The sequence below is a fragment of the Antrostomus carolinensis genome, unplaced genomic scaffold (assembly GCF_000700745.2).
Source record: "Antrostomus carolinensis isolate BGI_N321 unplaced genomic scaffold, ASM70074v2 scaffold615, whole genome shotgun sequence".
NCBI classification, from domain to species: Eukaryota; Metazoa; Chordata; class Aves; order Caprimulgiformes; family Caprimulgidae; genus Antrostomus; species Antrostomus carolinensis.
In genome coordinates this window covers 21640-48030 of record NW_010318214.1, presented here as the reverse complement: position 1 = coordinate 48030, position 26391 = coordinate 21640, and the positions used below count along the sequence as shown (strand labels likewise).

At 35.8% G+C, this 26391-nt stretch overlaps 1 protein-coding gene across 1 annotated transcript in view; it reads left to right on the top strand.

Annotated features, from left to right (window-relative positions):
* Nucleotides 1–26391, top strand: part of LOC104525595 (dedicator of cytokinesis protein 4) — a gene marked incomplete at both ends in the record, with an annotated part of 81507 nt that overhangs the window by 36754 nt on the left and 18362 nt on the right. The window contains 11 exons of the mRNA XM_010168794.1: nucleotides 166–272; nucleotides 960–1116; nucleotides 7024–7121; nucleotides 7223–7306; nucleotides 7398–7498; nucleotides 8231–8312; nucleotides 9370–9540; nucleotides 10989–11181; nucleotides 16466–16593; nucleotides 18757–18891; nucleotides 22982–23080. Of these exons, the coding sequence (XP_010167096.1) occupies nucleotides 166–272; nucleotides 960–1116; nucleotides 7024–7121; nucleotides 7223–7306; nucleotides 7398–7498; nucleotides 8231–8312; nucleotides 9370–9540; nucleotides 10989–11181; nucleotides 16466–16593; nucleotides 18757–18891; nucleotides 22982–23080 (1355 nt within the window). The remainder of the gene's footprint in view (nucleotides 1–165; nucleotides 273–959; nucleotides 1117–7023; nucleotides 7122–7222; nucleotides 7307–7397; nucleotides 7499–8230; nucleotides 8313–9369; nucleotides 9541–10988; nucleotides 11182–16465; nucleotides 16594–18756; nucleotides 18892–22981; nucleotides 23081–26391) is intronic.

The window sequence follows — 26391 nt, the reverse complement described above, 5'->3', positions numbered from 1 at the left end:
TAGCAGGAGATAATGTGCATATCTGAAAAGAAATTTAAAATAATCTTAGTCTGACTAGCTGCAAATAGCTTCCAGTTTACTTTCTTATATTGTATTATGCCCATTTATTTTGTCTAAGATGTATAATATTAACTTTAAGTGCTGCTATTTATATATGCATTTCAGCAAAGGAAAAGGGTGAGAAGAAGCTGTTTGGGTTTTCTTTCATGCCCCTGATGCAGGAAAATGGGAGGACTCTGCCAGATGGCACCCATGAACTCATTGTACACAAGGTATTTGAATTAGTAATCATTAGGTGTATTGATTCCTCTGGAACATACTTTAAATGCCCAGAAACATTAGGTTGAGAAAGTCTGTATTCATTACCAAGTGAGTGATAATCTTGTCACCATTAAAATATTCATTGCTGATTGTTTAATATTAAGCTTCCTGTTACAAACTGCAGTTGAATCTAGGTGTGTGTTTTCAGTGCACTGGTTTTACTAAGTCTTACTGTCGTATTACCCTGAATTTATAATGGATTTCATAAAGTTAAGTTCAGTAGAAACACACAAAGTGAACCCCATGATACCCTCTTACTGAATTGCTGAAGTTGGAAAATAAAGCAAGCTCATTTATGCAGATCTACTTGGTGTTATCATTTTTAGAGATATTTCAGTTTTGTGAAATTTTTGTTTCCATGCTTAAGACTTGCCTCTTTTTTCAGAGGATTTGATAAACTCGCAGATAAATTTTAGATTTTTGACACTAAAATTTGTAGCTATTCATTTGACATAACCTGTGCAAATTTGTTAAACTTCAATGTCACATATCAAGTTATGATCCAAAACCAAAGTTGAAACAGGTATAGTGAAAATTTTTCAGTTTCTGGCAGAGAAACAATAATAATTCATATAATTTAGGGATTTGGCCCTTTGTTTTTATGTAGTACAGTTATTTTAACTGGTTTGTTTTCACAGTGTGAAGAAAACACAAACCTTCAGGATTCTGGTCGCTACCTCAAACTCCCCTTTTCAAAGGGAATTTTCTTAGGAAACAACAGCCAAGCAGTAAAAACCACTAAAGAGTCCTTCTGGATTACATCCTTTCTCTGCTCCACTAAACTCACACAAAATGGTAGGATATGTTGATTATTTAAACCTGATGAATTTAAATGAGTGTGATAGCTAGCCTTTTCTGTGCCAAGCAAGCATGGATGTACTCAAAAATAGCTTATGTTCTACCCATTTTACAAAACTGGTTTTCTTCATAATTTTTTATATCCAGATGGAAACCAATGTAACATGATAAACCACTGACTTTAAGTAGTCCAAGAATGCTTTTTAGATTAACATATTGGAATCAAATGCAGCACTCTTGGAATCAACTATCAAAACCCAGCTGCTTTACAAAACCTCTTAATCTGTTTGTTGTAGAGTTTTTATGAAATACTTCTTGTAAGGTTTAGGCTGTGGCAGTTTAGTTTTAATTAGGCACATATTGGTTTTTTGTTGTATCACTACTCTTCCTTAAAGCCAACAAACATTTACTACTACTTAAAACAATCTTATACACTGGATATAAGGAGCAGCAGACAGAAGTACATGTGTTTGTGCTCTTTACCATTGCTCTGTATAAAATTCTTAAAATTCTTGTTTATTTGCCATATCAACAATGGTTTGTAACTGAAACAGTTTTCCACAAATTTCTAATTATTGTGTATTGCTTGGTGATGTTTTTCTGACCACTTTGATATCCCCACAGTTTTATATTATTTTTTCTGAGCTATTTATCACAGTTTTAAGGTCTTGCTTAGCTCTCTTGTGTGTGGATGACTGTTTTAACCCTTCTTATATGTATGATGATAAAATTGCTAATTGCTTGCAAGTTGATTATAGGTGTTCAACAACTAGAGCAGCTTTTTAAATTGAAATGATCATCATTATTTTCACCCTTTAGTAGCAAGTGTCCAAAATAGAACTATGTGCAAATAGTAAGTGGTCTGTTTCACTGTGCACATCCTTTCTGTATTCTCACAGCAATTAGCTTCAAAGTAATAAAAGTTAGCCAATAAAAGATTTTCCCGAAGATTGCTACTAGGCAATCAGAGACTAAATTTGCTTCAGTTAAAGGCCTTGATTTAGGAAATCACATGAATCTACTGGCACTTAAACATGCATGAAAGTGCTGCCTGGAACTTAAGTGTCTCACTGACATAGTGAGAATACTTGCGCTATTATCTAGGGATATAATACTAATTTACGTTCACAGTACAGGAGTTATTTTGTATTTGATGTAAATAGATGTGTGACATAGGGCATAAAGTTTCCTTTTTTTTAACCTATTCTGAGTCAGAAGGTGTAGAATATCTGAATAATATCGATCCCCTTTTCAGCTCTGAAAGAGTTAACAATTATTTCAGCAGTACTTCAGAGGGTGGAAATATTTTCAATAGACAGGCTCATATTTTCTCCAAGGATCTTCTTTGGGAAGTTCATCTTGGTGAGTTTCCAAATCCCCATTCTTTTAAACAAAAATTTGCCAAAACCTATTGCATGCTCAGAAAATGAACACAGAGCAAAGCATGTGGATATTTGGTCATGTGAGCATTACTTCAGTTATCCCTAAGAAAATGTAGCATACTTATAAAAAATACAGGAGTAAAAAGATCTGTGTATATACTTTTTTAGTAAACATTTGTATTAGTATTTTTGAAAATTGATGATTACTTTTTAATCTGTTTTTAAGTTTAGAGATTTTTCTGAAGTTCAGGGATCTACTTGTGTCTACAAACAACAATGTCCAGCCTGGAAGTGAACTGAAAATTATGCTATTGGTCTGCCCATGGGGTGGGGGAGGACCCCAAACCCAGACTTGTAAAGGGTGCAACTGAACTAGGCCACAGCTTTACTAGCTTGCTGGGAAATTTTACTCAGTTGTCATTCTCTCATTGGCTGTTCCCACATACCATCAACTCTCATGCATATTAAAATTATGAGGACTTGGGGAAGGAGGCTGACTCCCAGTTGTTGGGATCCATAACTTCCTTACCCTGGATACTTTGGAGGGGTTTTAAGGATTATTTCCACACAATTTGCAAAGACCTAAACGGGGGAGGCTGTGCATTCATTAAAAAATAAGAAAGCATTCTTATCTAATCTGTTTTCAGTAAGCTTTTCCTTAGCTTGACTTTTGATCCTGGATAGTTAATCAGTTAATGTTAGCAAAAAAAGTGTACTAACTTTTATTGCATTCTTAGCTGGATAGTTACATTTCATTATCTTAAAAAAAAAATAAAAATCCAGAAGACCAACAGAGAACATAGTATTTTTCTACTGAGTGGTTATCAATACAATCTTACTTCATTTTTGACATAGCGGAGGGATCTCTGCCTGCCAGAGACTCAGGATCCATCCAACAAGACAGAATATTTTAGCAAGTTGGCATTCACTCATTCCTCAGCACTGATCAGCACATCCCTAGTAAGCAGCTGTTCATCAGCAGAGCAACATGCCATACAGCATGTCTGTTGCAAGGCAGAGGTGTAATCTATCTATCTGCATTTTTAAAAAGCCAAACTGGTAATTAATAAAGCAAAAGTAACAGGGGGCAGCTTTCCAGAATGATCCCAGTTTGGAGGGAGTGTTAGAAACTGCAGAAGCAGCCTGTTGGAAGAGGACTGCAGACCGCCAGTTCTGGAATTTGGCTTTTTGCTTTTGAAGTCGCGTAGTGCTACACCAGGCCAATTTCTGATGTCTCAGGATTTATAGGAGAGAGATGGAAAGATCATCCCAAACTACTTCTTTATACACATGATTCTAAACCTTTTATTAAACCTGGTACTTTGGATTTAAATTATGGGCTTTGAGAAGCGAAGTGTTTTGTTTGGTAGGAATGGTAGGTCAGGTGTAGCCTATTTTTAATGTACAAATCTGATCATGAATAAAAGAAGGCATTGGAAATGTTTTTCTTCTTCAGCAAAATTTATGAACAGCATTGACTTTTTCCCTTTTCCAAAAGTATGTTTTCTTAGTAGGCCTAATCTGGGAGACAATTTTGTGTTCTCATTTCAAGGCCAGGTTTGGATGAGGCTTTGAGCAACCTGGTCTAGTAGAAGGTGTCCCTGCTTATGGCAGGGGAGTTAAATAAATTATCTTTAAGGTCCTTTACAACCCATACCTTTGTATGATTCTAGGATTTCTCTTAATACATGACACATTGCTATCCCTTCCTCTTGTGATTCACCAGTCAGATTTTCTATTCATGTCATTTATGCTTGGGATATTTGCTAATGTTATCTCAGCAATGTCTTTCCTCCTTAGCATTTTCCTTGAAATAAGTGCTTTGAAGTGAGTGTCTGACATTTACTTTCTGTTCCTTTTTTAATCCCTGAACAAATCCTTAACATTGAGTGTCAACTATCATCCCACCAAGTTCCTCCAGCAAACCTGTAAAGAAATATTTTTTCCTGCTATGAACTGACAGATTTAGCTCATCTTGCTACTCCTCAACTTAAGTTGAGGCTTAAACAGAATAAAGTAGAGTCCATTTAATTATCCAAAAGACAAATGCAGTTCACTGGATTTGTAATGCTTGTTTCTTGAAAATTCCTTACAGAAGGAATAAGATGACATATCATTTGTTCTTGATCTTTGGGGTGTGTCTCTGATGCATGTGTAGGACCCTTCAGCACTCTTAGTGCAGCTCAAAGATCTCTTTTAATCCAAACCATTCCATACTAGCACAGGCTGAAGCAAAACAAAAAAGAAATGTATAAATGCATAAAACCAATTTGTGACCACCAAAATCTAGTAAGGCAGCAAAATATTAGTGGAATAGCATGTAGAATGTTTGCCACTAGCACCTTTGGCAAGATCTCAATATAGGTGGAGATTTATTTAATGTTATTAAAGACAGAAATATTACTTCATTTCTTGTTGTCAGAGAGAGGCGCTTTCCTGAAGCAAACTGGGAAAGAATGACACAAAGCTGGGTGTGGCTCAAATGTTACTTGAGTGTGACGACAGTCTGTTGTAAAAAGCACCCAAATAGTCGCTGAACCAAGAGGAAAACTTGCTATTAGCTTCTTAGTTTGATAAGTACTGAGAACATTTCAGGAGAATTGGATCTTTCTAAGACAATGCTGGATAGTGATCAACTAACAATACAGTAGTTCAGCTTAAGCTGATGGAAGGGTTGGGTGGTGGTTAAGGTTTTCTGCTTCAAATAGCCAGGCTTTGAGAAATTTTGAAAAGCTGGTTAGTGAAACATGGAAGTAGTAAACTTGAATGTAAAAGAGATTTGGGATTCATTTAATTCATCAGTTCAAAAATATGTGGAACTTTTACTGAATACAACTGGAAAGGGGCACTGCGGACCCAAGTGAGTAAGTCACAGGCAGAAAATGTGGGGAGTAAGCAGAGAACCTGCAACAGAAGGGAGAAACTAACAGCAACGTGTCAGAGTTGAGCAAGGTTCAGAGTCGAGTGAAAACTGCTGAAAAGCCAGGCCAAGGTTGCAAAAGTGGTTTAGGATATTGAATGGTATGGGACACGAAGTTCCCAGTCTCATAACAAAGCTGAAGCTGAAAGCAATAACATGTACCTGAAGAGTAATAAATAGAGTACTTACATTTAGGACAGGTGGAAGAGCAGGTATGTTAACTGGGCCATCACACTCTGATGAATTTTATGCAAGTATTTACAAGAAATCATGGATAAAAAAAATGGACGTGTAGCTAAATGGAATGTGCTGTAAGATGAGATTTATCAAAGGCATATCATGCCAGAATAAACTTCTTAATCTTTCTTTTCAAAGTTTTGGTTTTTTTTTTAATTATTATTCTTCAGAGGAAACATAGCAGATCTAAACCATCTGGACTTCAATAACACACCACATGGGAAATTAGAGAAGATACAGATTAGAATAAGAATTTTAAAACTAGTGAATAGAGGCTAAAAGGGAACTAGCAGGTTGCACTCTAGTGGAAGGAATTTTTTTCCTGAGTGGAAGGAAAATACTACTAGATCTTAAGAATTAGGTCTGAGATTGATCTCTCTTTTAAAGGGGTAGAAGGGGATGATGGAAATGGCAGTTAATTTCACTAAAACCTGAGACACTATTGAGCCTGTGGATGACGTTTGCTGCTAATACGTAGTTGAAAGGGCTCATCAGTTGAGAGGGACAAATTCAAAATATGATACAGGCAAAGCAAGGTAACTTTGATTTAAGTAATATTTTAATTTAAATAATAAGAAAGAGTTCAAATCTAACGGTACAAAAGACAGGATTGTACCCTAGTGGAGACTCTTGAGAATTCTGCTGTAGCCAGGGAGCTGAACAGTATTAAACAAGATACGATGTATCTAAAAAGCACCTCAGGTTCTACAACATACATGTCATGTGTTTACAGCAGATATATGAGCTTGCTAATGATATCGAAAACAGTGATATAATCTCATCTGTAATGTAGTTGCCATTTTGGTCGTGAAAGCTGAAGGAGAATTAATTGAAACTGGAGGAAGTGCGAAGACAGACTGGTATGTTTTAGCTCAGAAGAGTTTACTTTCCAGAAGAGATTGTGTTGCTTATTAATAAAGCAGGACCCTTAGAGGCATTGTGTTTCTTCTCTAAAAAGACATAGGAACATGAGTATTTTAAATATAGTCAAACTAGTAATTAGGAGACTATTTCTAGCTGTCAGAGGATGGCTCTGGAAGGCATCTTTCAATAGGATGAAAGACAGCAAAATAGTTGCTTTTCTTGAGAAGATAGCTGGCAAATATCTGAACAAGATTGCATGATACAGTTGCAATATGAGATTACTTTTAGTGACCCAGTACCATGTTCTTGTGTTTCTATTGGTGGAGCAATTATGGGATGGAATGAAAATTCATTGTTGAGCAGATTGTTTTATAGCAAATCTTGAGATGTTTTCTTTTGTTTTAATGATGCCAAGTTTTGCTGAGTGGACTGTAATAGTAGAATTTAAAAGCTGAAATGCTGCTTTGCTTCCAGCTTTAATCTTACATTTTGTTTTTGCAGGAGATATGCTTGACCTTTTGAAATGGAGAACCCACCCAGACAAAATTGCAGGTTGCCTCTCAAAATTAAAAGACATTGATGGTTCAGAAATAGTGAAGGTATATACCTTTCTATCCCTTCAGATAATATGAGGAATATAATGTATTTGCATGTCACAAAAATACCAATTTAATAAAAAACTCTTATTTTCTCCAATCAGTTTCTTCAGGATACACTAGACACTTTATTTGGGATTTTAGATGAAAACTCTCAAAAATATGGATCAAAAGTATTTGATTGTTTGGTAAGTTTCCTTTTGTGATGATTCTTAACACTTTAAGAATCTAAATAAAAAAGAAAAAGCAAAAGCTTTTTTTTTTTTTTCCCTCTCATAGGTTCACATAATAAATTTGCTGCAGGACAGCAAGTTTCACCACTTTAAGCCAGTAATGGACACTTACATTGAAAGTCATTTTGCAGGAGCACTTGCATACAGGTGAAGTCTGTATGTTTTCTATCTGATTTGAATACTGATAGTTATTGCTAAACTAAGCAGAATCAATCATTAGGTTAAATTAAACATATAATTAGAAATAAAATGCAATGCTTGTAAAGATGCCCAGATTTAGGCCATTAAAAAAGAGTAAAATAACTTTAAGTTACCAGAAAAATTACTTGCTAATGCTCTAACATTGACTTTTTAAAAAATCTTTTTTTTTTTTCCAGTGGATTTCTTTATTTTAATTATTTTGAAAAACATAGGAGCCTTAACATAAACCAGCTGCAACTATGTTCACTGTCTGTGTTGACCAGTGCACTAAGTATTGCTTACTCTGCTGTACTCCCTGTATTTATCTGCTACCTAGACTTCCATTAAAACCAGTGCAGTTTAATGAGACTGGAGGCCAATGCATGGGATAGCAGGGGTAGTCCATGCTGGTGGGGACTCTTCTGGCTTAACTGAGCTTGTGTTTCCCCATCAAAATAATTCTACTGCATATATAATGCTGGTATTATTTCCTCTTCATCAGAGATGTACTAGGTGGCTTTCAGCAGACTGAAAAGAAGTGTAATACTGGGACTGCAGTGATTAGTGAAATCTAGTCATATTTTTTTTTTAATTTTGTCAGTGTTTCTCATATGACAGCTGTTGGTTTGCATTTTAAATGCAAAGTTAATCCTCCTGCTTTAATGCTCTGTTATAATGCTTTCTGATGTGCTATTCTAGAGATCTTATAAAAGTGTTAAAGTGGCATATTGATCGGGTCACTGAAGTGGAGCTGCACGAGCACATACAGGAAGTACTAAAGGTAATAAAAATAGTCAAAAGCAATTATATATTTGAATGTATTCATACAGTACCAACAGGTTTAACTTGGGAAATGGAGTATGTATCAATTACGGAATGATAGTACTAATTCTAGGGAGCTGCAGACTTCTTCAGTGCAGTCAGTTTATGCATCATTCTCTTTTGTCAGTAGGTTGATCAATGGAGCTTACTACCACTAGACTCTGGAGCTCTATGTTTGTTACTGAATGAGGATATACATGAGTAGGAGTTAGATCTAAGAAATCAAATATAAATTGGATTGGTGGTATTAACCTCTGTCACATAACTGTATCGAAATGGCACACATGCATGCTGATTTAATGGTTCAATCCTGACACTGGGGAATTCTACTGAATATCATGGTTTTGATTGCTCTTGTTGCCCCATTTTATACCATAAACAGAGCACAGTGTGGAGTCAGGTTGAGTTGTACAACACAATGATCCCATTTGGGGCAGGTGCTATAGACTGGAAATAAAATACCAATCTGGTGCCCTTCTGTGCTTTTCTATGCTGCTGTTAACTTATGTGTCTTACTAATAAGAAAGGGCTGTATTTTTAATTTACATTCCAGCAGTTTTGCAAATTAATTTAAGCTTTCTTTTTTATTATTAACTGGTTAACAGCTGGCAGGAAAACAACTTTTAACAGGCAGATGAATTCCAAGAACAGCTCAAAAGTTTGAGCCTATTTCTTAGATTTGCCCTTTATGTTTATGCAATAGGTGTTTCTGTAGCAAAAGATATTCAAGCGATATGGGGGAGGAGGAGCAGTGTTGAGATTTTACAGTTTTCCATTTGTTAAAAAAAACAAGTGTTCCCTGGTTTGTAGACGTTATGAAAGGCAAGGAAAGAGCATTTCTGAGTATGTGGTTTTGAAATGTTGTTAATGTTTCAATAAAAGATTTGACAAAATTGAATTACATGGTATCCTGTTTCAGATGCCTGTCGTTATTTGAATGATAATCATTGCATGTGTTCTATTTAAAGATGAGCTGCTTCATTTTTATGATTTATCTCTGATTTTGACATTTATAGGCACAGGAATATATCTTTAAATATATAGTTCAATCTCGAAGGTTATTCTCTATTGCCACTGGTGGACAAAATGAGGAGGAATTTCGCTGCTGTATTCAAGAGCTTCTTATGTCAGTGCGCCTCTTCCTTTCCCAAGAGAGCAAAGGAGCCAGTGCTTTATCCCAACTACAAGTAAGTTTTCAAGTGTGCCTTGCTTATTGCCACTTTCCATGTCCAATGTAGAAAATATATGCATGTCCTTACCTGTATTCCCAGGAAAGAAAATGTGGTTTTGCTAGAGCAAAATGGTATTTTCAGCTCATCCTTATAACTTTTGTCCTATAGTGTAAAATTTTAATACCAGCAGCTTCTAAATATGCTTGGCATAGATAATCCTAAATCTAATACTTAATTTTGAATTATAATTATAAGAATTATATTGCTGGATACAAATATACTCCTTTGTCTGTTTTGAGCATTTTACAGCTTAGTTTAACCACAATGGAACTGAAGCATTTGAGCCATACAAAAGACTGTCAGAGTTTTCATGCTTTACAAAGAACTTTTAAGTCTTGATGAACTGTGTGTTTTAATAGTCAGCTGATATCTTTATTTCCATTGAGACTGCTCAAATTGACTAGTGCTAAAGCACAGAGGCAAAACACACAGGAGACAGCTCTATAAATTAGATGTCATAGATTTACCAACTTCTAAAGCTTATAGATATGCTGTCCTCTTCCCCCGTTTCTGTAACCAAAGATGTTTAAGATTCGTTACGAATTCATATTTTCTTTAGCTTTGTAGAAAATCATTCTTCCAAGGAAATGGCAAATTGGAGAGAAGGGAGTAGAGAGGTGGTTCTTCCCATCTCATATCATGTAAGCAGGTGGAGTGAAAAGATAATAGTAAAATCATATAAATGTATATTCCACATTTTGAATTATTCTTCAGTATCTTCAACCTTGTATGTAATCTGTTCTGACACCAGTATGAAGAAGGTCTGACATATGAGTAGCTTTTCTCTATCAGCAGGATTTGGAGAGGAAGAATGTCAGTTCTAGCTTCCTTTCTTTCCCAGTGTTTTGTTTCCATATTCATTATACTCACCAATTAATTTCTAACCCTATTTTAGGATTGTTGAAATGAACCAAGACTGCCAGTGCCGTATCACTCCAGAATAAAAATGTTAATTATTTGAAAAATGGAAGATATGGAGGCCATATTACTTATCTTAAAATAAACTAAACCAAAACAACTCCACTTAAATCTTTTTATTCTGGTATCAGCTAGCTTTTGTTATCCTTTTAAAAATTTCCTCTTACATATAGATTGTGAAGAATCTGTAAAGTTATAAATGTTTTTGTTCTAAGTTGAACTTTTAACTTTCACTTTGTCCTGGGAGAAATGAACAGTCATTAGATAATGCTTAAAGGAAAATAGTCACAAATGTAAGCCTGTTAATTGATGTGAGGATATTTCTTCTCAAAATATGACCATTTTTAAAGCTGCTAACTACCCTTGAAATGTAAAACCAGTAATTTTTTTTTACAGTTACTTAAATTGCTGTAGTTATTTAAATTCTATAAATGTCAAAACTGTCCTGCAATATCTGACTGTCCATTTTTGCCCTTTTCCTCTAGGCTGTGTTTCTCAGCTCATTCCCATCGGTGTACTCCGAACTTTTGAAACTCTTTGATGTAAGAGAAGTGGCAAATTTGGTTCACGATGCTCTGGGCAGCTTGCCAGCAGTTATGCATGGGGATGAGTCTCTTCAAGCTGTTAAACTGCAGAGTATTGGAAAAACTGTAGAGAGTCACCTGTACACTAACCCAGGTAAGGTTATCTTGAGCTGCCTGCAGATAAGAAACTCAAATTGTGTGCTTGGTACATAGGCCAGCAGGTGGTGAAGGAATAGTGTTGCTCAGAGCGGTGCTTCCTAAGTAACAATTCTTGAAGCACTTCTCTGGACAAGCTGCTCATTTACAGGAATACAGTTGGTTAAATTTAGTGGTTTCCTTTTTAGAGACAGAGACTCTTAAAATAGAGTTTTGTTTTGATCTACTGCTGGCATTATGTCTGTGAAAGAAGTTTGGCTTATACTTTTAAAGTAATTATAAAGGGAAAAGCTCTACTAACTTGATTTTTTTTTTTTTTTCCTCCTTTGGGGGCAGTTCAGCAAACAGATTGTCACTCATCCATTAAGTCTTATTTGTGTAACTCTTGTTAGTTCAGCACTTTTGATATTCCATTTCTTAAAGTAGCATAACAAGGCTATGCAAATGCAAGCGATAGTTGGTGCATGAAGTATGTAACAGCACAGTTATTTGCAATGCAGAAGAAAAAACTGCTGTGGTGGTCAGCCAGCCATTCTTTTTTTCTGTTCTAAGTGAAACCCATAGAATTGACCAAATATTAAATTAGAGATTAACTAATTTTGAAATAAAAAAAATAAAATAGAACTGATTTAAAGAATTCTAATAAGTGTTAGCTTACTCACCAAAAGCCCTCTTGAGAGCTGTTTGGGTATTGGCTGATGGAGTTCAGTAGAAACAGTAACTTTTACCATTTAAGGCATTCAAGCTAAGCAGGTTACAATGATGAAGGCTCTGCAAAAATCACCAGGATATGCATAAATATTTTGAGATGCTGCAAAATAAAGGGAGATCTTATAAGTTTGAGGGTTTTTTAAATGTTTTCAGTGGTTGTACTTTAAAAGTATGCGTTCAAGGAAATGGGTAAGTAGTATTGGATCCTGGCTACTTTGCTTCATTCTGGTTGTGAAAACAGATTGCCCTTGTGAGCCTCCATGGCAGCCCCTTCCAGAACAGTTAGCTCCATACAGTCATAGAGCAGGCATATATGTTTGTTTTTTTAATTGCAGTGATGACTAGTTGTTTAAGCATTTTCTTCTCCTGCCACTCTCAAGTCCAGTGGTCCTTCAAAACAAGGAGGCATAAATTGCATAGTTTTTCTTGGACCTATCAAAACCAAGAACAACAACTGTGCTTCTCACTGTTCAAGGAGAATGCTGTTTATTTGCTTAAAATGTTGAATTACACTAATTCTTTTTCCAAGCATGCTGACGTTTTGACCATCTGTTCAGATATAATCATTGAAATGAATATTATCTTTCTGAAATTAATCTTTAAAATATGCAAGAGTAAAGAAAATTTTGTATGTCTGTGCACATGCTTTACCACTAACTGAAAGCAAGGGGGAAAGTTGTACCGTGGCTCAATTATGAAACGTTAATGTAGCTTGCATAGGAAAGTCACAAGGACTGCCCAGAGTTGTCTCTCTAATTATGCCAAGCATGTACTTGAAAAGCCCTATGTTGTGATTTTTTTTCTTCTCTTTCTGTATAATATTTGTAAAGGGCAAGTGTTAGCATTTTAAACAGTCAGCTAATTTGGCTTTCTGCATAAAAGAAAAATTAGGACAGTGACTGATGGCCAAGAATTTGGTTTATTGCACCATTCCTTGCACTCATTAATTTTTCCATATACGGTGTCTTGACATTGCAGCTGACAATTTTGAGAAAAAGCAACCTGAGACAAATGTTGTACCCTTTGTTCTCCAAACTTTCTCATGTAGTCCTTGATTTGTCTCAGAGGTGAATATGCCAGCTCTTCTCTATTGTAATACCACTATATCTCTCCACCTAAACAGGTCAAAACAGAGAGATATTTAGATTATGTGTTTACGAGGAATATATCTAAAGCCATGTTATGTGTGGTGGTTAATTCAGTAATGGACTCTGTTCCCTCCCATGTATAGTTGCAAGTCATTTTAAGATGCTTTTTGCTAATCTGTTTGATCTTGGTAAAACAAAGTTCCTGATCATTTTATGGAGCTTTTGCAAAAATGGAATACTTGAAACGATTGAATGACGATGCTCAGTTTTGACTGAGATGCTTCAGGCCATATTGTATGTAAAAGTTGGCTATTTACAAATCAAGTGTTGCTACATGTAGATTCTCTGGTCTTCAGAACGGGATTCATAACACTGCGCTTACATGTAAGCAGTCCACAGAGTAGTGTGCACCTCAGAAAAGGTACCAAATCCTGTGCGTGCTTGTCAGGAAGCTGCCTAGAGTTAACCAAGAAGAAACACTTTGGCACAGGGTTGCTTCTGTTTCCTTCTCCTCTACTGGGCTGAGGGATGTGATTTGTAGCTGCAAGAGAGGACCTGCTGTCTTCAGAGGACCTGTGACCCAAAGGACAAGGCTTACACCAGTAACGTGTGAAAGAGCTCCTGTAACTGCGCTGTGACAGTGGTGGAGTTGAGTAGCGATAGGAGCATTTTCCTGGGAATGGAAGACGAGGTTCAGTGCTCTGTCAGCCTGGATTAAGCTTCCTGTTGCCTGCCTGCCAGGGGAGAACACAAACCACAGAGCCACAGGCTGGTTTACATAGTGAACTCTTCCTCACTTCTCTTGAAGATGGGTGACCAGAGAGTCAAGAATTCAATACGTGTTAAGGCCTAACAGAAAGCGGGGAAAAGGAGCAGTCCCCTCCAACCTAGAGGTTAGGTCTTTTTTATAGGAATGGAGAGTCCTGCTTTTTTGCTTCAGCTGAAGGCATTAGCTCTGTTTTCTCATCTATTGACAATCAATAAACAGATTTAGTGGTGGGCATCAGAAGCTTGCATTTTCCTAACCACAGGTCTACACATTAACTATCTTCCTGCCTGCTTTCCTTTTTACCCTATAGATCTTGCAGTGGATGGGTCAGTGGCAGCTGTCACACTTGACACCTCAGACTACTTAGGGCAATACTTTGCTGAGCTTCTGGTTTTTAGGTAAACAAGAAGAAAATACCTTGTTGGTTTGGTTGAGATGCTTCTGTCTAGCTGCAGAATGAATGCTCAGGCCAGTCCTGATGAAAACCTACTAAGGCACTTGCAGAAGTAAGTGGTTACTGGATAGAGGCTCTTTGCTTCCCAGTTGTGGGTTTTGGTACCACTGGGTTTAGATTCCCTGGTGACCTTTTGCCTATTGCCATACAGTCTTTGTTTATTTTTTTTCTTCAGTAGGAAGATATAGCAGAACACCTGAGTAGAGTAAATAGTAATAATAAGCATGAAACACCCATTTAAAAAAAAAAGCACGCAAGCTTTTTTTGAAAACAAGAATATACTTAAATAGTGTGTACAAATCAGCTTGTCTATATGATTTGCCATGTGTTACACAGGTAACTAGACAATGAAAACAAGAGAATAACAGAGAAAAACAAGATTGGTGCTGTATTTCACAACATCGCAGAATTGCCTAGAAAAGACCTTTCAGATCATTGAGTCCAATCATTAAGTAAAGAAATGCTTCCTAATATCCAATCTAAACTTCACTTGGTGCAACTTGAGGCCATTTCCTCTTGTCATTCAACAAATAAAATCTCAAAATAAATCTTTTTATCCCTCCTGGAAAAAATAGAGGAAATATTTAAGGGGAAAAAGTGTTTATAGAAGGTCTAATCTGTGAACAGTATTTAGTTGGCAAAATTATTTTTAAAGGAGTAATTTTCCAGCTAGATTAACTCAATTTTTAGGAAATAATAATTACATTAATGAACAAAGGAACTGAGTAGATAAATATATTTAGATGATGTAGTATATAATCATCATTAAAATTTTAACAGAGGAAATGACTCAAGTACATTTCTATGAGAACATAATTTCTCAATGATGGAAAAGATCTAAAAACAACAATAAAATACAAACAGGTAACACCCATTTAATTTATCAAGTTGTAAATAAGTGTTTAATGTGTTATCACAAGTGTAAGTATTAGGGCTCTTCCCATTTAACATTGTCTTTAATTATAAGAAAAAGCAAGAATCAATAGCATGTTCTTTGTCCTGGTTTTGCTAGGATAGACTTAATTTTCTTCTTAGTAGTTGGAACAGCTGTGTTTTAGTTTCAGTGCAGGACTTTTTATGAGAAGGATGATAACACTACTACTGTTATCAGCTGCTGCTGGAGCTCAAGGCCACCGTGTTTGGCTGGTTCACAGCTGCATTAGGACTGGGAGGGAGAAGTGCAGTGAATAGCAAAGCCCAAAACTGGCATTTGGATGTGCCAGTGAGATATTCCATATCATATCACGTCATGTCAGTATATTAACTAGGGCTGACTGGAAATCCAAGTATTCTCTCAGAGATTACTTGGGCTCACACTTCTGGGGTTTCGGTTTCAGGACTGTCTCAGCTCCAGTATCGCTGGCTGGCACAGGCTGGGCATTGGTCAGTGGGTGGTGAGCAATCGCACTGTGTATCACTCATTTGTATAGTCTGTTATCACTGTTGTTAACATTATCATTTTATTTTAATTTGTAAATACCTTTTCTCTCAACCCGTGAGTCTCCTTGCCCTTTTCTTTCCAATTCTCTCCCCTACTCCCTAGAGGGGTAGTTGAGGGTGAGAGAGCAGGCTGTGTTTGTCTGCAAGGTGCAAGCCAAAAGGGTGAAGCCAATCCAACACTTTCTTGCATAATTTTGAAAGAATTCAGAAGTGAAAATAGCACCAAAGAGCTTTGTTTAGGAAATGATATAGAGGAAAGGCAAATCATTTTATGTAGACACCAATGGTCTAAATTGCTCATACTCAGTAGGGGTAAGGAGTCTGGAAAAGTGAAAACCCTGAAAAAAATCTGTAAGTACTGCTTGTCTGTAAAGTAGAACTCATTTGTAGAATAACAAGTTCAAGATGAAATCTGTTGTGACATCGGCTTGCAAAGGGATTCTGCGACATGGCAGGGAACATTAGTGCGTAATTTCACATTATTATGAATACAAGTATTACTATGCTAAGATCTTTTGCATGACAGTTCAATAAATACTTATAATTTTCTGTTATATATGGTACATTCCACACGGTGTTTTTCTTCGTCCATGATATGACATGCTGACTTTCAGCATATTGTTTATTCTTGAAATATTTGGTTTAGTATATTATAATTATGAAGTAAAAGCTTCTACTTATCAAAAATGTTGGTTAAAGCAAGTAAAAGCTTCTGCTTATCAGAAATACTGTTTTGGACAGAAGATGCATTTTATGTCTGTATTAAAATTAAATGATTTTCTGAGAAGTTCCTACTCATAACATTTTTCATTTTTTCCAGATTCTCGATATATTCTTCTTCCAGTAGTTTTACATCATCTCCACATGCATTTACAAGAGCAGAAGGACCTTATAATGTGTGCACGTATCCTTAGCAACATATTTTGCCTCATCAAGAAAAACAGCTCAGTAAGTAAACACCATGTTACGTCCACAAGGTGTTGAACTTCTTTATATGGCTCAATGACATTTAATGACACAAATTGGATCTTGACCAAGACCATTTTAAAGAGTCCTCTCTGTAATGATTCTGCATAAACATGTCATTTTGATTTCTCATGAGCCTTTTCTTCCCATGCAAGAATAGTTTAATTGTAGCACATAGTGTTCTGCCAAGCTTTGACTCCTTTTGAGTGTTATGTTGGGCAGAAAGCAATGTCCGCTTTCTTTTAAGAGCGTTTGCTATTGAGGGCTGTTTAGTCACAGGAGACACAGGGGTGATATAGGTAAATAGATTTATAATGAGTATTGCAAGAGTGGTTGAATTTGGTTATTAGTTGATAAGTTTTGTGGCCAATTTCTGCTGTTTGTGTTTGCAAATTCATCTGTGAAAGCTGCGGATGAGAGCTAGCTTAGATAGGTGTATAGAAAATATGAAGATGATGATAAGTTCTGACAGGCAAAGGGATATAAGACAACTAAAATGCCTGTAGTTAGTACAGTACATACCTATCAAGGCCACCATACATTACATTGTAATGGCTTAGTGAGAACGGTCTTACGTGTTTCTTCATTTCATCCACTGTCAGATTGAAGTTGCTCCATCATTGATTTGATATGGATGGAACTTGCAACTTTGGCACTGTAACAGCGTTTTTCATTTTAGCTGCTCCTGGATTAATATAATACCTCATCACAAGATAAAGTAAGAGATGATAAAGCATAGCTGTGGTTTTGGATTGTGAGAAAGTCTTACATGTCTCGTCTTAATTTCGGGAGCTCTTTCATTTTGGAGTCACCAAGCCAGAGATATACATAGTAACAAGTTAATGTCTCCATAAAGCTCTCTGTAATGTTCAGGATATGCATCTAGTATTTTTAGTAGTCTTTGAGTCAGTGAGAATATTAACAACTTGGTGACTTTGATATCATTTTTGTAGATCAGTTCAGGGCTTCATTCCTTCCATGATAATCAAGATTGAGGTTGAGGGAACAAAGTTTGCAGTCAGGCAGTTTTGAAAATTAAGGTTGGTGGGCATTGTAATAGTAGTTTGTACATGAGTCCTCACAGTTAATACAGTTCTTAAATACACTGTATAATGTCTGCCTTCATATGTAGCAAAGTTAACATTTGTTTAATACTAGATGAAGTAACAGAACACGGCTGTGACACTAGACTCATCTTGAGTCCAAACATCAATTCTGAGTTTTGTTACAAATCATATGCTTCGGGTGTGTAGGGAGGAAGCAAAATAAAATAAAATAAAATAAAAAAATCATTCCTGCACCTTGATGTCAACAAAGTTGAGTGATCTGTTTGTCAGCTGAGTTCTGATTATGAAGTGTTTCTTTCTGTGAAGAAGTGTCATCCTAATTGGTGGATAAATTGATCAGATTAAGATGGTGGTGCTTGCTGCAGTGGAGACAGAAAACATTATTGAAGAGGGGAAGACATATTTCCATCTGAATTAAAAGGGAAAAGTAACTACAACTTGACTTCTTCAAGTGTTTTCGTGCATGTAAATAAGGTATTCATGGTCGCTTTTAGTGGTGAACACTTTGGTTCCTTTGTATTGATGTTGCGTACAAGCAGTTGTAGGCTTACATAAATGACTAATTTGTTTGTGCTACTCATTTGATGGGAAGCAATGTTACTGGTCCTTACTTTTGAAGCAGGTCTTGAAGGTTGAGCACCATCTGCTTGTTTCTGGTGATAGTTTCAAAGTGTGAAAACTGAATGCTATGTTTTGGAATTTAAGCCTCTCTTGGAAATTTCCCCAGAAAATATACAGGGGTTACCTATAAAAATTTGCCCCAAAATTTATGAGATATTATTTACTGCTTTCTTCTAAACATTAGTTGAAAACAGAGCTATGCTAGTTTGATGAATGCTTACATATTCAAAGTCATCCTTGTAACTGTCCTCTATATTTCAGTACAATGTAATTAATTGAAAACTGTTAGGAAAAAATCAATAGAATTAAACAACATCTTAATTAGAGAATAGTCTTTGTTTCTCGAATGTAACATTCATAGTAAAACTATCATTTGTTTCTAAAATGACATCAAAGGAAATAGGCCTACGGTCATCTTTCTGTTTTAAAATCTTAAATGTTTTATTTATTATTTAAGGAAAAATCTGTCCTGGAAGAAATTGATGTGATTGTAAACAGCCTACTGGATATTCTGTTAAGGACCATACTGGAGATCACCAGCCGACCACAACCATCAGGCTCTGCTATGCGCCTCCAGTTTCAAGATGTGACTGTAAGTTTCGTGTAATGAAATAGCTCACAATTGTCACTGGTTGGACTACTAAATTTGTAACAATATTGTCTTTATATTGCAATTCACAGTGTTAAGGTTTTCCTTATAAAACAGAGAATGAGGAGAACAAAGAAAGGTTTTCTTGCATTTTATTAGTTTTCAGTGGAAATAGTTTTTTTTTTTCATTAACTTTGTTTATAAATTATGACTAAAAAAAAAAAACCAAACCCAAAAGATAAAATTTTTTTTGAAATTGTTTCAGGTCAATAATTATTTCATTATGTTTCTTTTGTTGACAAATATAATAGCTTTCTGAAACTCTCTTTAAGTTTGGATGCCTGAAAATGGAAGAGTATCAATCAATAGCATTCTACTTCCTCAGACACATACGTTTTTACATGATGAAACAGCTCTAAAAATGCCTCCAGAGTCTGCAATGCTAACTTGCACAAATCCAGATTTATTAATTGAAAGGCATTTTGTTGTTCTCTGGTCTGATCATTTGAGATTCATTTCTATCACATGAGTAGAGCAAAGAGGATGGATTTAGAAGATTAGCAACTGATACTTTGGTTAACCTGCTATAACAACTCATGCAAATTAGAAGGTTGGAATGAAGGCATTTACGGGAAAGCCTATGATGAGCTCTGACAAAACAAAATGAAGTTTTATTTTACTTTTTTTTCAGCAAGGTTCCCAGTTTTCTTTTGAAGGGCTAATCAGTTCTAATATAGCAAGGGCTATGACTCCAATGTGAGATAAGGGGCTAACATTTTGTGCAGAGAACATACTATGCTGTGTGATTTACCATCTTATTATACACTTAATTAGTTGCCCAATTTTTACACTGTAACGGTTTCTGTTAATGAATAGATGGTTGCTTTTCAGACCAGAATTTCCTCTGAGATCAAACATTTTAAAAAGCATTTAATAGCTGTGGAAGAAATGTGTTTCTAGGGTTTTGGTTTTTTTTTGTTTTACTTTATCCCACAGAGAACAAACATTATATGAAGTGTTTCATGGAGCTGACCAAGCTCTGTAATAAGATAACACCATGCTTTAATCACTGTTCAGATGGACTATATATCTGAGAGTTTGGAGGTTTTTTTTATTTAAATTACAAATGTACTCTCTAGTATATCAGGCCATCACAAGAAAATCTCAGCTGAAGTACAGATTGTACTATTAAACTGTTAGTGTAGCAAAGCTCTGAGCTTATTGGTTTCTTCTGAGATATCCACTTGCTTGCAGATTAAGTTTTTATAAAACACCATGACAGCCTAATTCTTTCACACCACCAAAAAATTAGACTCTGAAAGTGCTTTCAAGTTACAAAATTTTCTCTTTATGCATCCGAAAAGCCATGTCATTGTCACCACAGGCATCTCAAAGAATATTTGATGTGGAAGTGACTCACAGCACAGCATAAGGCAATTATATACATTTATGTAGAAACATCATGCAGTATGGGCTTATGGCAACACATGGAGCCAGATTCTTGGAACTATTTGTAGAGCAAGTATGATAAAGTACTTAATGTGAGTACAGCAGTAGAGTCTGCTCCAGTATGTTACCATTATTTCAAGCTGCATGTATCATAAAATATTCTTTGAGAGATGTATCGTGGCAGCACATTAGAAAAAAATCTGTCATACATTTGTATCAGATATAGTCTTAATTGTGGAAGTAGTCCCAAACTCACTTCAGTGTGATCTTCTAGGCTCACATGTCACTGTTTTTCTACACAAAGAAGCAGCATAAAATCAGGTAGCATCAGGCTGTGTGCTGCCATGATTGCACAGTTTCTTTAATCTCAAGTAGCTTTGGTACCTTGGTACTATTTCAGTTTGCAGTGAGGAATCTTGTTAGATGGTAACCTGCAAAATGGATGTGATACTTTGAACTGAGCACAAAGAAAATTGGATATACTGCTTGGCTTGACTTATAACACTAGAATTGGATCCTAAATGGATCAAGTTTGTTATTTGTGTTGAGTTTGCTTTTGTGCATGATTTGCACGTACCCTGACTAGCTAGCGTGTGGCAAACATTGGTAGAAGTCTTAAAACATACATTTTTGTGTTGAGTTCAACAAATAAAGATGAATGTTCATTGTTATTTTAAAAATCAGCTGCCTATATAGACACCTGCATTTGAATTAAAAGATCAAATTTCGAAGCCAGTTAACAATGCACTAAAGCTGGGACCCTTTTATAGCTAATCTGTCTGTCAACTATAATAGTATAGCTTTCTATAATAGGCAGTGATTTTGAATATGCTAGTATAAGACAAAGTAAATGTGGGAACATGGAACATGGCTAGAAAGAATTGCTTAAAATGCTTAAACAAGAAGGGAAGTATTCAAAAGGTTCATATTCAAATTTTGTCACTGAAGCTAGCAAGCAGGTGAGCTTACACCTTTATTTACTCTGCTTATCTTGACTAATTAGCCAAATCTGAATGGTCTCAGATTTTATAACTGGAATAGAAGTCTCCAAAAATTATAGGAGATTAACCTACATGGTACTAAATGGCACAATAAAATCATATTGAGGCTAGATATAATGAAATTGAAAATATTAAAAAATAATTATAAAAGAACAAAGTCTTTTTGTTTTCTGAAAAGAGCTTGATAGGATTGGAAATAAATTTTCACGTATCTCCAAGACAGCAGTTATAACTTTGATGGTTATGCCCAGAGCATGAAGATTAAGAGACCTTGTAGCCTTAGAATGTTATTTTGAGAATGCTATGCTCACTGTAAAAAACAATGGTTTACAGGGAGGTTGTTAATTTGGGATCATTACTTCAGAATGTTACTATGGGCAAGACAATTATTTTATCACCATATTGCCAGTGAAAGCCATCACCTTGCACATCACCAAGTACACAAGGTATAATCACAAGTGAATGAGGCCTTTCAATGTAAAATCCAGAACAGTAATTCCTGTGAAAACATGTCCCTTTTTTAATCTTATTGTCTGTTTTTAATGAATGGAAAATCTTCCCAAAATTTAACTTGACAAACTAATGAAAGACACCATTTTAAAGTACTGCTATCATACCTGTCTGTTCTCCCAGTCTCATTCCCCATTCCTGGTAGATACGGGCCAGAAGTGTGTTTCCCATTTTTTAACAAGCTTGTAAGGTTTCAGAATTGTTCTTTTTAAGCACTGGAGTACAATCCAGACCTTGCACTCTTTCTTGTCCTGATCCATTCTGCAGTTGGACCAGATTTATACCATTCAGTGTTTCTTCCCAGTTCAAAAGTGAACAAGCAGACAGGAAAGGGGGAGAGGGAGAACCTATTCCTTCCCATAATGTCTTGTTCCTTTGATGACTTGCTGGAGACAGTGATTTTCTCTGCTCTTTTGTTCCCAAATCCCTTGCTGTTGGAAGGACAGCCTGGTGAACGTGCATCAGTAGAGGCAGCGGGGAATCTGCGTAGCAGTCCGCTAAGACCCTCAGCTGCCCCCTGGAGCGTCCCTTTTCTGGGGTATGGGCCATGATGGAGCGTGAATCCAGGAGTTGACACTGTGGGAGACAGTGGTCTTGCCCTATTTCTGATCAAAACATTTTCAGTTTGTTCAGTCCTATAAAGGAGTTTTCTTTTTGACAAATACTGGTTTTGTGATTAAAAAATGTTTTGAAAAATTCCCAGCTAATTCCATTTCTTCCCTAAAGGAAAACAGTATTGTTCTTCCCAGAATTGTTGCAAAATATTTTTGTTTGTTTGTTTCAAAACTGAATTGACTTGAGAGGTGGTGAATTTAGCAATCTAAAAAAATCTCTTTAAAGCCAAATACAAGGGAAACAAATCACAAATCAAAATATTACTGGTTTAGCCCTCTGGAACTACTTGAAATAGATTTTGCTAGTAAACCACATTTGGGGGAAAAATAATTCTGTAAATGGAATAGTTCATAGCTAAATTAATGTATTTTCACAAAATATGGAGTCTAAGCCTAGTTGTAGATTAATTTCCCTTGCATTTGTTAATTATTTTTAAGTGCTTATAATATGATGGTTTAAGCTCAAGTACCAAAGACATTACAATATTTAATATTTCTGTTTTTTACTTATCTGAATAGGGAGAATTTGTCTCTTGTTTGTTGTCACTCTTGCGACAAATGACTGATAGACATTATCAACAGCTTCTTGATAGCTTCAACACAAAGGAAGACCTGAGGGTAAGTAACAGAATTGTCTTTCCACTTGTTCAGGTCTCTCTGATTTTCAGATTAGCTAACTTTTGCACAGGCTTTCACGTGTACTCAGGTGCACTCTTACAGTGGTGCTAGGATTCTGTTGTTCTATAATGACAGCAGATAGATTAGAGATGGAAGGGGACTATATAATTGCTTTAAAGCCATAAACTTACCCTCCAAGCCTGTTTTAAAGATAGTGTCAATCTAAGGTTATACAGTTCTGCTTGATTCTTTCTGTCAGGCAGTTGGTTTTGTGTTTGGTTTATCATATTTGTTTATTTATTCATTCATTAAATTGTATGGCAATGGAAAACATGGCTTGAGAAATGTATATTCAACTGACTTTCCATTTTTTTTTTAATCTGTGCAACATGTCCATTGGCATGTCAGACTTGTAGTGTCTGTCTGCCCAGTTTGATCATGGAAGAATGTGGCTGCAGAGCTCTTTCAGGACAGCTTCTACCAATTCCATTGATGGAGTTACTGGATTTGTGGAGATACACACTAAGAGATATACACTAAGACTTCCACTCTGCTAGACCCTGAAAAACTTGTACCAAATTTGATCCACACAAGAAATCTTGAGTAATCACTTATGCCCATTATTCAGTCAGTGATCCTAGATAGGAGAGTAATCATGTACTAATATGATAATATATTTTTAGATATTACTCATAAATTACCTTTTGATAAACTTAATTGCTGCCCTGAAAAGGGAAGTCTAGTCATGATGCAATTTCAGATTTCCTTAATTCCTGATATCGGTTCAGAGCTGTTCTGAAGAGAACAGACCATTCATGAGTGCCTTTTATTTGTAGCGAGATAGTCATATTGAGCTTGAAAGACAGAAAATGCTACTGAGAAGTTATATCTATCATGAATCAAAAGTATTACCTAGGAGTTATATAGAGAGGTCCAATTTTTATACCAGTATTACAACATCGGTTTTCACCTAGCATAGTTGCCGTCCTTAGGCAATTTTTAGTATATATTGTGGAACGTAGGCGTTTTTAACTAAAAATATTTTCCCTTTTGTTTGAGTTCTGAGCAGGTCTATATTCCTAGATTTATTAGAATTTTATATTTCCTAGAAGTTTTAAACTTTATTTCTGTTTGATGTATCTATGAAATAGTGTGCAGTTTATTCCAACTTTCTTGCTTCTAGAACATGAAAAATCTCTAGAATTAATACTTGAATGGCGTTTGATTTGACACATTTATATTCCCTGCACACACATACCCTACTATTATAGAGAGACATATGGAAAGCAGCTGTAGCCAGTGCCATCAGCTATCAAAATAGAGGTCTTAAGAACTCAAGTCCAGAGTTTATTTCCATTCAGATCTCATCAAATCAGCATCAGTTCCACCAGTGATTCAGTGGCAGTAGATTGATCATAATTAATGCAGCATTCCTTCTTTTCTGAATCTTAAATTATATAAGATCCTGTTTTTTTTCCTCTCACTTGAAAATATCAAATATCACTGAAGTGTGTACAACTGAGAGCAACAGAGGAAGCTGAGGGCTGACACTGCTGTTAATCATTATGTGATTGTGTATGACAGGCTATCTAAACCATCTTGCTACTTACCTCTGTTTTTCTGCTTTGTTTGTCAAGTGTGTAACTTCCTTGTTATTTTATACTGCTTTAAGATGTGCTTCTTAGGAAATGACATCAGTATGAGTAAATGAAGATTCAGAAGGTGTAAATATTTGTGATAAGATTTTTGTGTGTGTGACGTGTTTTGAGAGGTTGAACTAGTAGCCGTAGTTAATCTTGTGACTAGTACATAGTTTGGGATTCAAGCTTCAGTGGTAACTACCATCAACTTGCTGGTTTTTTAATCCTCTTTTTGGTGACGTGTTTTGAGAGGTTGAACTAGTAGCCATAGTTAATCTTGTGACTAGTACATAGTCTGGGATTCAAGCTTCAGTGGTAACTACCATCGACTTGCTGGTTTTTTAATCCTCTTTTTTCCCCCTGGTCAGTGATGTCAAAGTGGATTGGGTCTTCCTTAAGCCACATAACAAATTACAAATCTGATATGGGGTTTCCAAGGGACTTATCTGAGTGTAACCTTGGCCTTTGAATTGGTATCTGCGGTGCTTTTTTGCCTTGCCTACCTCTATTTCTAATTAGCTGTCTGTACTGAATGGTTAGACGTTGATATCACAAGGTATTTCTTCTTTTTTCCGGAGTAATTATCAAGGTAACTATGTCAAGTGCTTGCATGAATGCATGTTTGCACAGCATTTGTGATACCATTAAAAACATACCCCCAGCAAACCACTTCTCCAAACAAAAATTTGCTCATGCAAGTACTTGTAAAAACAGAGTAAATGTTGTCATTCATTCTATTGAAATATACTTACAGTTCTAATTTTTTTTATCATCTATACTAAAATTATTAAAGGCTATTTCCAGCTTGTTAATCACAGTATAGCAAAATGGAAACTTTTGTGACATGCATCTGAGTGATGCTTTAAACAAGTGATTATTTAGGGAAGTATTTCCTTTATTTTGTCAATATATTTTGTTTAAGTAATTGACATGGTGATTATTTTTATTTTAGTCAATTCTTTGAGAGTCAGGTTTTTTCCACGGAAATCAGAAGACAGAAGAAGCATTTTATATTTGAAAACATTTAGGCTCCTGCTCCAGCAGGGGGATTGGACTAGATGATCTTTTGAGGTCCCTTCCAATCCCTAACATTCTGTGATTCTGTGGAATGAAGTAAGAAAGAAATGATAGGGGATTCATAGCTGAGTGGTAGCACCAGAGACTATACTTCACTCACTTTTTGAAACACTGAATGTAATGAGGCAGCAATTTTAAATGCTTCCTTTTATCTTTTAATATTATTTTAAAGATAGGCTCCTTTTGCTTACCACAAAATACCATCATCTTCTAGTAAATCTATTTTATAGCAATTCATAGAACAGAGGCACCCTTGTAGGCCGATACTTGCTGCTGCAAAAAAGCTTAGATATAATTTATGACAAAAGGTAAAAGTGGAAGTTATAAATAGAAGTGGGAAAGTGAATGGGAAAAACAGTATATGATAGCACAATGCAGCTTTGACCACAGAAAAGTGGTTTTGGTTGATATGTGTGGGTTTTTTCATTAATAGATTAAAAGAAGACAAAACAAATAGATAAGCACCTGCCAGAAGGCCTAGTTTTTATCCATTGGCAGTGTATCTTACATAATGTGGTAGAATAGATATACAGGAGAGATCTGGTGGAAGAAAAGATAATATTTCATGAGGATGGCTGTAAACCTTACTCTGAT